Source organism: Ovis canadensis, chromosome 3 (assembly GCF_042477335.2).
Source record: "Ovis canadensis isolate MfBH-ARS-UI-01 breed Bighorn chromosome 3, ARS-UI_OviCan_v2, whole genome shotgun sequence".
Taxonomy (NCBI): domain Eukaryota; kingdom Metazoa; phylum Chordata; class Mammalia; order Artiodactyla; family Bovidae; genus Ovis; species Ovis canadensis.
In genome coordinates this window covers 205,035,407-205,049,155 of record NC_091247.1, presented here as the reverse complement: position 1 = coordinate 205,049,155, position 13,749 = coordinate 205,035,407, and the positions used below count along the sequence as shown (strand labels likewise).

General features: G+C 39.5%; 1 protein-coding gene across 1 annotated transcript in view; it reads right to left on the bottom strand.

Moving 5' to 3' along the window:
- SLC15A5 (solute carrier family 15 member 5) overlaps nt 1–13,749 on the bottom strand; it is a 99,054-nt gene that overhangs the window by 24,762 nt on the left and 60,543 nt on the right. Inside the window, 1 exon segment of the mRNA XM_069586489.1 lies at nt 12,229–12,357. Coding sequence (XP_069442590.1) covers nt 12,229–12,357 — 129 coding nt within the window.

Sequence of the window (13,749 nt, the reverse complement as noted above, 5' to 3'; positions counted from 1 at the left end):
AGTATTTGTTGAATGAAGGGGTGGTTGGAGTTTGGTCCTGAATCTACACATGCTCAATACTTTTTTCTCATAACAATGTCTGCATGGAGACTTAAATTTGCATTTCTACTTCTTGGGAATTGTGGATAAAAATGAAATCAGCTTGCTGTTTCCAGGAAGGGACACAGTGTCTTTCAAAACTGTAGAGAAATCTCTATGCATTGTTCACTTGAACTGCAGGAGAACGGGCCTGGGTACTATTTGGGATAACAAGCTTTCTTAGAAGGGTGAGTTCATTCTTTTGAAGAGCATTGGGAGGTAAAAACCCATCAAGATAGTGTGTTCTCATGATGATTTCAATGAATTATCATGGAAATGAGTTTTAGAAGAGAGGTAATGCTTTGTGATAATAGCCCGATAATGCCATTAGCAATGAACTGTAATTGTAATAGCATTAGTCAAATGAATATATCTGATATTAATTTGAGTGTCAAATATTTCTATAAGATTCTTCTTGTTAATTAAACATCAGCCTTGGTATTATTAATTCAGTATCTAGCCAGTACTTGCACATAGTAGGAACCTAATATGTTTTTGTGAACTGATTTAATAAATCCATCTCTAAGTGGAGCTATTTCAAAGAGTGAAATATTGAATTTAAATAACATCATGGCTATAGCAGGAACTGATTTTTGTCCCAAATCTGCCTGCTGGTACAGTCTGTTCACTCATTTGCAGCTTCAATTAGCTAATGGTGCAGACATTAATTTCAGAATTTGAGAAGAAAGCTTTCTCACTTTTTTGCATATTTATGAGAAAATAGCCTATAAGATTTACCCCCAGAGTACTTAAAGTCATGAATAGAGTTTGTGCCTTTCTCCCTGTGTCTTGTGATCTTTAGACCATTTTAAAATCTACTGGACAGTCTCGTGACTGCCTTGAGCACCTGAATATTACTGAGTAGAATCATGCTTTAGGTGGTTTGAAATCGCCCTTCATGATCACCAGTGTCAACTATGCCTTCAACACTACCGCCCATCTTAACACTTTTCTTCTTCTTTTTATTTATTTACTTTTGGCTGTGCTGGGTCTTTGACGCACACGGACTTTCTCTAGTTGTGGTACATGGGCTTCTCATTGTGGTGGTGTCTCTTGTTGCAGAGCGCGGGTTCTAGGCACATGGGCTCAGTGATTGTGGTGCATGGACTTAGATGCCCTGCGGCATGTGGAATCTGTCCGGACCAGGGACTGAGCCTGTGTCCCTTCCACAGCTTCTTAACCACTGGACCACCAGGGAAGTCCAGCACTTCTCTTCTAAATCATCTTTTCTAGCTCTCGAAATAACATTCTCCTATCTCCCATTCTTCTTATTCTTCATTCTCATCCTATTTCCTTTTTGCTCTCATGAATGGTTTGCTGCCTACTTTATGAAGAAAGTTGGGACCCGTGAAAGGAAGACTCCAGTATATTTCTAATACGAGAACTATACATCTGCTTGCACCTGCACACCCGCTCTCCTTTCTTCTATTTCAGTAGAGGAAAGAAATATCTACCCTTGATAAGAAGTCCATCTCCCTTTCTTTCTTGCATTTTTTTTTGCTTGCATATATTTCTTTCTTTTTAAAAAACTTTCTTTTTATTGGAGTATAGCCCATTGATAATGTTCTGATAATTTCAGGTGCACAACAAAGAGACTCAGCCACACACATACGTGTATCCATTCTCTTGCATTTTTAATTTCTCCACTTGTACCAGATATTTTCATCAGTTAAACATGCTCAAGTATCTTTCAAGATTAAAAAAAAGTATCTTGAACTCACATCTCAGTTTCCCAGATAAAACACAGGACCCATAGTTAAATCTGATTTTAAGAACAACCTTGAAATATTTTTTTTAGAAGGAGCATGTCCTGAATATTGCCCTGGTAACTTTATAAAGTATAATTTATGCAAAGTACGTCCATATTATTGCACGGGATATATTTATTCTAAAAAAAATTTAGTTTACTTGAAATTCAGATGTAACTGGGTGTCTTGTATTTTTATCTGCTTAAGTTGGCAAATCTACCCACAGCTTCCTCCAGCCACCACTTTATTTTTTAAATATTCAGAGAAAGTTCTTCAAAAGAGACACAGATGTATAGAACAGTCTTTTGGACTCTGTGGGAGAGGGAGAGGGTGGGATGATTTGGGGGAATGGTGTGGAAACATGTATAATATCATATAAGAAATGAATCACCAGTCCAGGTTCGATACAGGATCCTTGGGGCTGGTGCACTGGGATGACCTGGGGGGGGGGTGTGGTACGGGGAGGGAGGTGGGAGGGGTGTTCAGGATGGGGAACACGTGTACACCCGTGGTGGATTCATGTTGATGTATGGCAGAACCAATACAATATTGTAAAGTAAAAAAAAAAAAAAAAAAAAAGAGTGGTTTTAAATGTGATGCCTCTATTTCCTCACTTAGTAGCTATTTTTGACCCTGTTCCAATCTGGTTTGCTTTCCCTTTTCACTGCTGAAATGACTCTTGTTACAGTTATTAAGGATCGTAATGTTGCAAATCTAAGGATACTTTCCATTCTTCATTCTATTATTTGATCTCACAGTAGCATTTTTTTATACATAAACATATATTGTTTGTATAAAATACAGGGAATATAAGGGAAAGGACCGCTCATTATCAAATGATGTTAATGACTATTTTGCTGCTGTTAAATAGAAATGTGTTCTATATAGACATTTAATATCTGGCTTCATTTACTTCATCATATTTAATCATCATATTTAATATCTGACTTCATTTCCTTCATCACTGAGCAGCATTTCTGAAACTAAAAGATTGATGAATTTTCTGAGTTTTATACTTGCTATTTCTTCCTTTTTGACCATTCCTTACATTACTTGTTTGAGCTATTTCACCCTCAGAGCATCTTTAGAATTTTCTTTTTCATTTCTTACTGATCCTTGTTTTTTGTTAGATATTTTATTTTGTATTGGAGTATAGCCGATTATCAATGTGGTGATAGTTTCAGATCTCACAGTAGCATTTAACACAACTTACTATTTCCTATTTTCAGTGAACACACAGCACGCAAACATGCATGCACGCACATACACATCCATGCATGAAAGCATGTATTTCCCCCTACCTCTCTGCTGTCCTCTTCCTTCTCTAGCCAGCCATTTCTCCTCCACCCAACCTCTAATATCTAGGTCCTTCTCTCCTTCTCTTCTCCTTCTTAATACTCACACTAGATAATTTTGTTCACTTCCTTGGATTCAAATGCTATTTTTGTGCCACAGATTGTCATATTTATATATCTAACCCAGATCCTTTTTCTGAGCTCCAGGTATTTCCCTTTGGATGTCTCATAGATAGGTCAAACTTAATGTGTTAAAGGTGATAAGTTTTTCAACCTGTCTTCTAACGTTCTCCATTTGGTGAATAGACTCTTTGTCCACCCAGTTATCTTTTGGCAGAATCTGGACCACTTCCTTGACCCCACTTCTACATGCTACCACCTCCTAACTCAAAAGCTTCACTACCCTACCTCTAAAATCAAGCTCACATCCATCCATTTCTCTCCATCTGCCTACTTTGTCACTAGTTCATCATTACTAGACTTGCCTGAGTTTTACTTCAGTTGAACCCATCCTGCTTCTCCCAAGCCATTCTCCTTTCCTTTTCAAATTACACTGCATCCGCAGTGATCTTAAAACACAAGGAGATGTGACTTGCTTAGTGCCTTTATACATTCTTATTGCATATAGATTTTTTAAAATTAGAGGGAAACTGTTTTACAATGTTGTGTTGGTTTCTGCTGTACAACAACATGAATCAGTCATAAGTATACATAGATCCCCTCCCTCTTAAGCCTCCCTCCCACCCACCCCATTCCATTCCCTGTAGGTCATCACAGAGCGCTGAGCTGAGCTCCCTGAGCTGTACATCAGCTTCCCACTATCTGTTTCACACATGGTAGTGTATATATGTCAATGCTACACTCTCAATTGGTCCCACCCTATCCTTCCCCCGCTGTGTTCACAAGGCCATTTTCTATGTCTCTATCTGTTTCTATGTGTCTCTATTTCTGCCCTGTAAATGGGTTCATCAATATCATTTTTCTAGATTCCATATATATTGCATACAGCTTTTTAAAAAATATCTGTAAGCCGAAGTTCCTGCATGATTTTACTCCTACTTCCTTGACCTGACTTCACGTGATTCCCCCTGAATATTTTCAGGCTACTGATCTTTTCTGAGTTCCTCTGATGCACCAGGTGACTCCTTACTTCTAGGCTTTGATATATGCCTGCTTCCCTGGTGGCTCAAGTGATAAAGTATACACCAATGCAAGAGATGTGGGTTTGATCCCTGGGTTGAGAAGATCCCTTGGAGAAAGTGTGGCTACCCACTCCAGTACTCTTGCTTGGAGAATTCCATGGACAGAGGAGCTTGGCAGGCTATTGTCCATGGGATCAAAAGGAGTTGGACATGACTGAGCGACTAACACTTTCGCTTGTTATATATTCTCTCGACCAGAAATTCTTCACCCTTATGCTTACCAAGGCAAATACCATTCATCTTTCTAGAGCCAACTTCAACACTGCAGGGAGGAGCATAGATGTGTGTCTAACTCTATCTAGATGTATAAGTTTGCCTTGCAAAGGGTGTACCACTAATGACATGGGTCCAAGAGGGCCAAGAAAAATCTCAGAACATAGCTTTATTTCATCTCATCCCAATCCAGTCCTAGAATTGAAGCTGACTAGGACACCTGTGCTCTGCATTTATGGAACATATTCCTGAAGAATTATGAAAGTGCCAAACTGGAACATCATATCCATGATAATCCTAGCCCACTTGGAAAATGTTGAGATCCCACTCAAATTACAATAACAACCACCCCAACAACACAAATCACTATTTTTTGTGTGCTTTACTGATTTGGTGCTTTATATCTATTTCCTCTGGTCGTCCAAGATATCTTGGAAGTTGTTAGTGACACCATTTAGAGAAGGAGAAATTGAGACTCAGAAAAATTAAGTAATGCGCAGTCAGGGTTGCAAAATCCTTTCTTCTGTCCCTTTAGGTTCTTCTGGCTGGTCTAAGAATGAAACTGACCTGAGACAGATTGACAGGAGAAAATAAAATTGAATCTTGTACTTACAAGGACCTCCCCCCACATGACAGGTTCAAAGAGAGAAAGATACAATGAGGTATATATGCCATCATGATGTAAGAAATGGGGTAGGGACCTGGAGCTTCCAAGAAAGGAGGGTCATTTATAGGATGATAAGAAAGACAGCAGATGTTTGATAACTAGATGTCTGCCCTGCCATATAGATAAATATAATAACATAATAGTGTAAGAACCTTGTGGCTTCCTAGGTGGCTCGGTGGTAAAGAACCTGCCTGCCATTGTGGGAGCTGTGGGTTTGATCCCTGGGTCAGGAAGATCCCCTGGAGAAGGGAATGGCTACCCATGCCAGTATTTTTGCCTGGAGAATCCCATGGACAGAGAAGTCTGGTGGGCTGAAGTCTGCTGCTGCTGCTGCTAAGTCATGTCAGTCGTGTCTGACTCTGTGCAATCCCATAGATGGTCCACCAGGCTCCGCCATCCCTGGGATTCTCCAGGCAAGAACGCTGGAATCTAGAGGGTTGCAAAAAGTTGACACAACTGACCGACTGAGCACATAGGCCTAGGTAAATACAGACGTTTGGTAATTAGATGTTTGCCCTGCCACCTTAGATAAAGTGTATCTCTGATGAAAACTCTTTTTTTTTCTGGGGAAAACTTTCCAATTTAAATTGTTTCAATGAATCTAAGGGAGAGGCAGTAGGGTCTCCACTGCCTTTCACTCAAAATAATCCACATGCCAAAGGAACTCATCTTGGGAAGACCTGTTCTGAACCCCTAGAGCTAAAAACTTCACAGCTTATTAAGGGCAGAGTTCAGTTTGAATTCAAGTGCTCTGACTCCAAATTCTGCCCTTTCTACCTCTCATGAGCCAGCAGCACTGGATACTTGCTGTCCATGTTGGAAAGGTATTTTGAGCTTTGACATGATACTGTTGTGAACACTTAAGGTCTCGGGGCAATGCCGAGGGTCTCTGTGGAGCCAAACGTTGAGGATGTAGAATAAATTGTTTCTGGAACATATAATCCCATTGGATGAGGGGGTCTCTGCACCTGATTCTGACTGAGAAAGAAGAGCACGGTTTGCTCGTGAAGCACTGGGGGCCTGCCATATCATCCATGGGAATGGGGGCACTAAACTACTTGACAAATGTAGAATATGGCCTGGCTTCCCAGGTGGCGCTAGTGGTAAAGAATCCGCCTGCCAATGCAGGAGATGCAAGGGGCACAGGTTCGATCCCTGGGTCAGGAAGATCCCCTGAGAAGGAAATGACAGCCCACTCCAGCATTCTTCCCTAGAAAATCCCAGGGACAGAGGAGCCTGGCAGGCAACAGTTGGACACGACTTAGCGACTCAATAACAACAACATAGGTGAATTCCTGGGTAGCGAGCCACTTTTCCCCTCTGGGTCTATCATTTCAATACCCATATGAAGTTGGACCTTAGGCACTGACCTGAGTTTGAAGAAACCCATCTCCAAGAAAATAGGCGCGGACCTGTGAAATCCAGCTGAATAGCTTTCCAGATGCATAAATATTTCCTTCTTTCAAGTTTACTGCAACTGCAAATTCCCATTTCAAGAACAACCCAGTGATTCATGCCGACAAGGCTGTCAGTGGTCTCAATCATCAGAGATATTTAAATGAGAATTTTAAAAGATCACAGTTTTATTTTAAAATGGCTCTTGATGGGCGTTAAACTGCTACGTGCTCTGCCCCTTTGCTGAACTCTGAAAAGGAAGGGCTAACGGGACAGGAAGATGTATACCTTGACCTCTTGATTCTGCCCAATTATCCTTTTTTTCTTTGAGACATTCTGCTTTGGATCTTTCAATCACCTCCACGTCTGTAACTAAGATGTCACTTTTCACTGAATTCCCATTTTGTTATTTTTGTCAGAAGGTAAGCTTGTGCTCACGCATGTGAGAAAATTGATCTGGTTGCTAATGGCACAGAGTCGAAATAAGCAGTTTGACTGACTTCTTCACTCCCTTTTTATTAGCATTGCTACTTTTAGATAAACTATTCCTGAAATGATTAGTGTAGGAGGATGGGTTTAGTCTTGTATCTTCTCCTTTAAGGCACTTAGAGTTAGAGATCCCAGAAGCATCAGTTTTCTCACTTGTACTGAAAATGTCACTCTAACAGCTATCTGTCTGCACCGTCAAGTTTTGAGAAATCTTTTGAATTTACCGCATTCACACCATTCTCCATCATGGTGCTAAAAATGACTAATGCAGCTTGGAGACTGTGATAACTGATCATCTTTTCAAATCATATGCTAACACTCACACACACACGCTCACATACACACATGCTCTGCTGACATGAATCCTTAAAGATTTAAAATATCCTATATGCTAAATGGAATGTGGAGGCTTGTGGGATGCTTAAACATAGAGCTATAGAGTTCTTTTTCATGATGCTCAGTTCTGTCAAAGAAATTGGTCTGGCTGTTTGATTAAACAGACTGATCTTCTTTCTAACTGAATGGGCCACTATGGCTTTATTCTATATTTAAAATAATCTCTAACATTAAAATGCTCGAATATATTATTTAACTTTATCTTCTCATCATCTCTGAGAACAGTGAACTGCAGCATTTCCTTTTTTTAAGCATTCTTAACAAGATGTTGTCCTACCTGAAATCATGCAGATAGTCTAAGGATCACTCTCTTTTAGAGGCCCTAATTAGTCACCATAAGCCAGTTTAGGGTCACTAAAATCAAATCATCTAAATGAACTTCATTGCCTTTCTTGATGAATGCTAATCTGATGGCTAAAGTGACTGTCACAAACTCAGATATATCTTCTCCCAGAAAAAAACTATTTGACAAAAGTCTCCTGTGATGTCATTCTGGGAATGATGGAGAATCGTGTGGGCTCAATGATAGTAACTAGGTGAAGAGGCAGCTGATTATATCCAAAAGGAGAGGATTAGTTGATTACCATTAACTTACAGTGAGGTCTCTAGGAATTTTCAACAAGGCTCTGCTTTTGGTCCTGTCCAATTCAACAATTTTATCAATTACCTGAAAGAAGTCTAGAAACTTGCTTACTAAATTTGCCAGTGACACAAAGCTGGTAAAGAAGTAAAGACCCGTAATTCACCAGATGACAGAATCAAGTTTTTAAACTGTCCATTATTTAGAATGATGGGTTGACATTTATTAAGGATAAGAGATAAAGTCCTGCATTTAATTAGACAACGAAATTGTGATAAGATGATTGGAACTGAACTGAGAGAAACTGCTAAAAATAAAAAAAGAAGCCTCAGGTTTTAATTGAACATAGGTATGATGCAACTACTGAAAAAGTAACTACAATCTCCATTGGCATTCTATTAAAAATGCCAAGAGAGAGAGATTGAGAAGGTTGATAAAAGTAACATATCTATCTTGGATGTACCCATTTTGAGCCTTGTGATTGAGTCTGGAAACCATATTTTAAGAACAATACTGACAAATTGTTATCTATCCATCAAGATAGAGGGGTTTTGATAATGAAAAATCAAGGAATCATGTACTATGAAAAAAATTGGAGTGGTTTGTCTCTATGTTAGAAGGGGGTTAAAATAGCTATCTTTATTGAATACTTATTATGCATATTAACTACTTAATCCTCTAAGCAACATAATGAATTATTTATTGTTGCTATTGACATGAAAACTGAAGACACAGAGCTAGACTACCTGGATTGGAATCCGTGGAGTTTGACTATAGAACCTACTCTTTTAACATTGTACATTATTGCCCCAAATATTTATTGAATGTTTTGAAGAGTTGCTATGTGGACAGAAAAAGTAGGTTTATTCTGGGAAATATATTTATCAACAGTTGGGTTACTTCTCAAAGTAAAGAACATTTCCTGGGTACTAGAAGAAGATTGTGCATATTCTAGTTTGGGGTATAGTGTTAGATTAGATGACCTCAACAGTGACACCCAATTGCAAGATTCTAGATGCTTTGGAACTGTGGTGTTGGAGAAGACTCTTGAGAGTCCCTTGGACTGCAAGGAGATTCAACCATTCCATTCTGAAGGAGATCAACCTGGGGATTTCTTTGGAAGGAATGATGCTAAAGCTGAAACTCCAGTACTTTGGCCACCTCATGTGAAGAGTTGACTCATTGGAAAAGACTCTGATGCTGGGAGGGATTGGGGGCAGGAGGAGAAGGGGACGACAGAGGATGAGATGGCTGGATAGCATCACTGGCTCGATGGACGTGAGTCTGAGTGAACTCCGGGAGTTGGTGATGGACAGGGAGGCCTGGTGTGCTGCAATCCATGGGGTTGCAAAGAGTTGGACACGACTGAGCGACTGAACTGAACTGAACTGAACTGATTAGGATATGACTTGATGTAACACAGTATTAGTATGAATAGAAAAACATTTTAAAGAAGTAAATTAAATCAATTAGCAATAATTTAAATGATGTTCTTTTCAATATAAGTTTAGAGACTGCTCCTCCCCTCTGCCTCGCATTGCATGATGCTAAGATGTACTCACTGTGTGTTCTTGGTAGACCTCCTTTAATGGGCACCAAACTCTGCCAAAACTGTATAAACTCTTGGGCTTTCATGGTGGCTCAGTGGTAAAGAATCAGCCTGCCACTGCAGGAAACGTGGTTCCATCCATGATCCGGGAAGATGTCACGTGCTGTAGAGCACCTAAGCCCAAGTGCCACTACTATTGAGTCCGAGCTTAGAGCCAGGAGGCCACAACTACTGTGCCCATGTGCTGCAGCTACTGAAGCCCATGCACCCTAGAGCCAGTGCTCCGCAAGGAGAGAAGCCACTGCAATGAGAAGCCTGTCCACTGCAACTAGAGAGTAGATGCTTTGTCAACTTTATACAATTGTTGTAATAGACCCAGTGATGTTATATAGCAGATCCTATCATACTGTGCAGATTCTCAGTAAAAATAGATTTTCAGTAAAACATATTTGCAAGAACAGTTGTGTGTAATAAGAAAATTGTCTAGCCTTTCTTCCTGGTTCCTGGGAGGTAAACTCTAAAAATCTTTGAATTTCCTAAGGGACTGAAGTGTCTCTGTTATTCATGGTTGGCTCATTAAGCCCCACCTGATGGTTTTTCTTAATGGCATGACTCAGAATGGGAGCTGGCAAGCCTGGAAGACCAACCACAGGGTTAGAGGGTTGGCATTTTGAGCCACAGAGTGGGTATCAGCCCAGTTTTGGGGGAGAGAAGATAGACTGGAGACTGAGTTCAACTATATGGCCAATGGTTCAGTCAATCCTGCCCACATGAGACAGAAGTGTTAGTCACTCAGTCGTGTCCAGCTCTTTGGAACCCAAGGATTGTAGCCCACCAAGCTCCTCTGTCCACGGGACTCTCTAGGCAAGAATACTAGAGTGGGTAGCCATTCTCTTCTCCAGGGCATCTTCTGGACCCAGGGATCGAACCTGGGTCTTCCTGCATTTCAGGCAGATTCTTTACAGTCTGAGACACCAGGGAAGCCCCTACCTCGATAAAAACTCTGCATACTGAAGCTCAGGCAAGCTCTGCTGGGTGACAGTGCTCTGTGTATCGTCACACTGCTGTGACACTGTCACACTGATGCCATTTGGGTACCACATCTCTGAGGATGAAACAAGCTTTGTTTCTGGAACCCTCCTAGACCTTGTTTTATGCATCTCTGCCTTTATCTCATTCCGATTTGTACTTTTTTGCTATAATAAACCTGTAATCACACGTATTGTGCTTCCTAGCAAATCATCAGTTCTGAGGGGGAATCTGTGGGGAATCTCCACATTTATAGCCAGCTTGTCAAGAGATGTTTAGGTAGAGGTATTGGTAAGATTTTTCCAAGCTATCTTATAAAATCCTAATATCAGTGTTCTAGGCTTTGTTTACACTTAAAGACTCTGATCATCACAGATGTCAACAAATTCTGTTGTTCACACTTAGTTATGACAATTTGAATGTGAGCTCTTAAGAACTGGAACCATGTCTCACATAATTCCATGTATTAATAACGTAGAGCCTGGCACATGGTAATTACTCATTACATACTTTGGCTTAACTTTCTCAGTTAACTAAGAACAGGGTTTGATCTTAACAATCAAAGACTTTAGATTCGTTTCTTAAACTCTACTATACCTATCATTTAATTTATTACTCAATTTTATTGCTTCCCTACACCCTTAGAAATTTTGTGAGGATCTGGAAGTTAATATTCTTGGCATGGTATCTCTAGTACCTAATATGGTATCTGAAACAGAGTGGATCCTCATAAATATTTTTTGAATGGATACCTAGTGTTAAAAGGAGTTTCTTTTTCATAGAATTTATTTTTTCCATAGTTGGAAGGTAAGTAAATTAAATTTATTTGTAAAGAATATGAATATTTGTTTACAATTTTAAAATGCTTTTTTGAAAGGAGAGAACAATAAGCCTTCAGTATTTCCCATAAAATATCACAAGCAAATTTAATAAATTTTAAGCTGTATTAACATCTCAGAATAAAGGAAAAAGTCTGTAGATTTAAAATACAGCCAAAGACATTTTGTCATGACAGCTAATTTTTAATGTTATTCTGTTTGATTTTTCTACCAGTCCATGTAAGAGAAGTACTTTTTATGCAGCATGTGACTTTTTCAGATTGGTTGTTTCTTCTGACCAAATATCTATTGTGAAATGTTTCCAGTTCAACTCACAATTTCTCTTTGGTTGCAGGCTATATTTCTGGATAAAGGATCATCCAGATACCCCCATCCTCCTATATTTACACAGGACTTACCTTTTCTGAGGGTTATCTATGACCCATTATTGAAATAAGAACATAATGACCAGTTTGCATTAAAGTACGATAAAGAAAGACAGCAGACAGGGTCTCATGAGAAGTGACATTCTGTAATTACCTCCTCCTATCAAAAGAAAAACAATTCCCAGAAATTAATGAATACAGCAAGAGTCTATTTCCTATCTTAATTCTATCTTAATTGCAAAAGTGGATCAATTAAAAAAAAAGACTATGCTGGCAAAGCCTCTCTTAAGGTTTTGTCTCTCAATTCTCTAGTCATCAAATCAATATATATATATATATATGTATATGTATATATATATATATATAAGCAAACCATTTTTTACCTTCTGAGATGAGGTAGACCAACTCCAACAGCAGTGCCCCCATGAAACAAGCAAATCCATTGATCAGTGTCAAGCAATTCATAAAGGTTCTTCTGATGGTACTTGGAACAAATCTGTATATTACAGAGACTGAGAAGACAAAATTTAGACAGAATTTAGAACATTATTCCTTTTTAAAAAATTTTTATTTTATATTGGAGTATAGCCAATTAACAGTGTTACAATAGCTTTAAATGAATAGCAAAGGGACTCAGCCATACATATACATGCATCCATTCTCTCCTAAATTCCCCTCCCATCCAGGCTGCCACATAACCTTGGGCCAAGTTCCCTGTGCTAATCAGTAGGTCCTTGTTGTTTATCTATTTTAAATACAGGAGTGTGTATATATTAATCCCAAACTCCCTAACTAACCCTTCCCTCCATTCTTCCTCCCAGCAACCATAAGTTCATAGAAAATTCTCTCTAAAGTAAAAGTACGGATACTCTTCAAATCGGTGTTGATCATACCGCCAAGAAAGTTTACTGATGCAGGTAAAATTTCTGTTGGGCCTTGTTAACACTGGGCTTCCCTTGTGGCTCAGCTGGTAAAGAATCCACCTGCAATGCAAGAGACCTGGGTTTGATCCCTGGGTTGGGAAGATCCCCTGGAGAAGGGAATGGCTACCCATGCCAGTATTTTTGCCTGGAGAATTGCCTGGACTGTATAGTCCATGGATTGCAAAGAGTCAGACATGACTGAGAGACTTTCACTTCACTTTTGTTAACATTACTAGAGTAAGATATATTATGATGTTAAAAAATGCTTGCTCCTTGGAAAAAAAGTTATGACAAACCTAGACAGTGAATTAAAAAGCAGAGACATTACTTTGCTGACAAAGGTCCATCTAGTCAAAGCTATGGTTTTTCCAGTAGTCATGTATGGATGTGAGGGTTGGACCATAAAGAAAGCTGAGTGCCAAAGAACTGATGCTTTTGAATTGTGGTGTTGGAGAAACTCTTGAAAGTCCCTTGGACTGCAAGGAGATCCAATCAGTCAATCCTAAAGGAAAACAGTCTTGAATATTCACTGGAAGGACTGATGCTGAAGCTGAAACTCCAAAACTTTGGCCACCTGATGCGAAGAGCTGACTGACCCTGATGCTGGGAAAGACTGAAGGCAGGAGAAGAAGGGGACGACAGAGGATGAGATGGTTGGATGGCATCACGAACTCGGTGGATAGGAGTTTGAGCAAGCTCCGGGAGTTGGTGATGGACAGGGAAGCCTGGAGTGCTGCAGTCCATGGGGTCACAAAGTCAGACAGGACTGAGTGACTGAACTGAGCTGATACAATGTTACAGTTTACAGATATCTACAAGAAATAAAATGTGGCAAAATACAGTTCTATATAGCTCTAAGGAAAATTTAACTGCTAGGTGGTTGAGTGTCCCAAAGTATTCACCCAAGTTATACATCAATTTGAATATTTCTTATGGATTTTGGATTGAGCTAAGGCTTGTATTGGAGAGTATCATGTATGC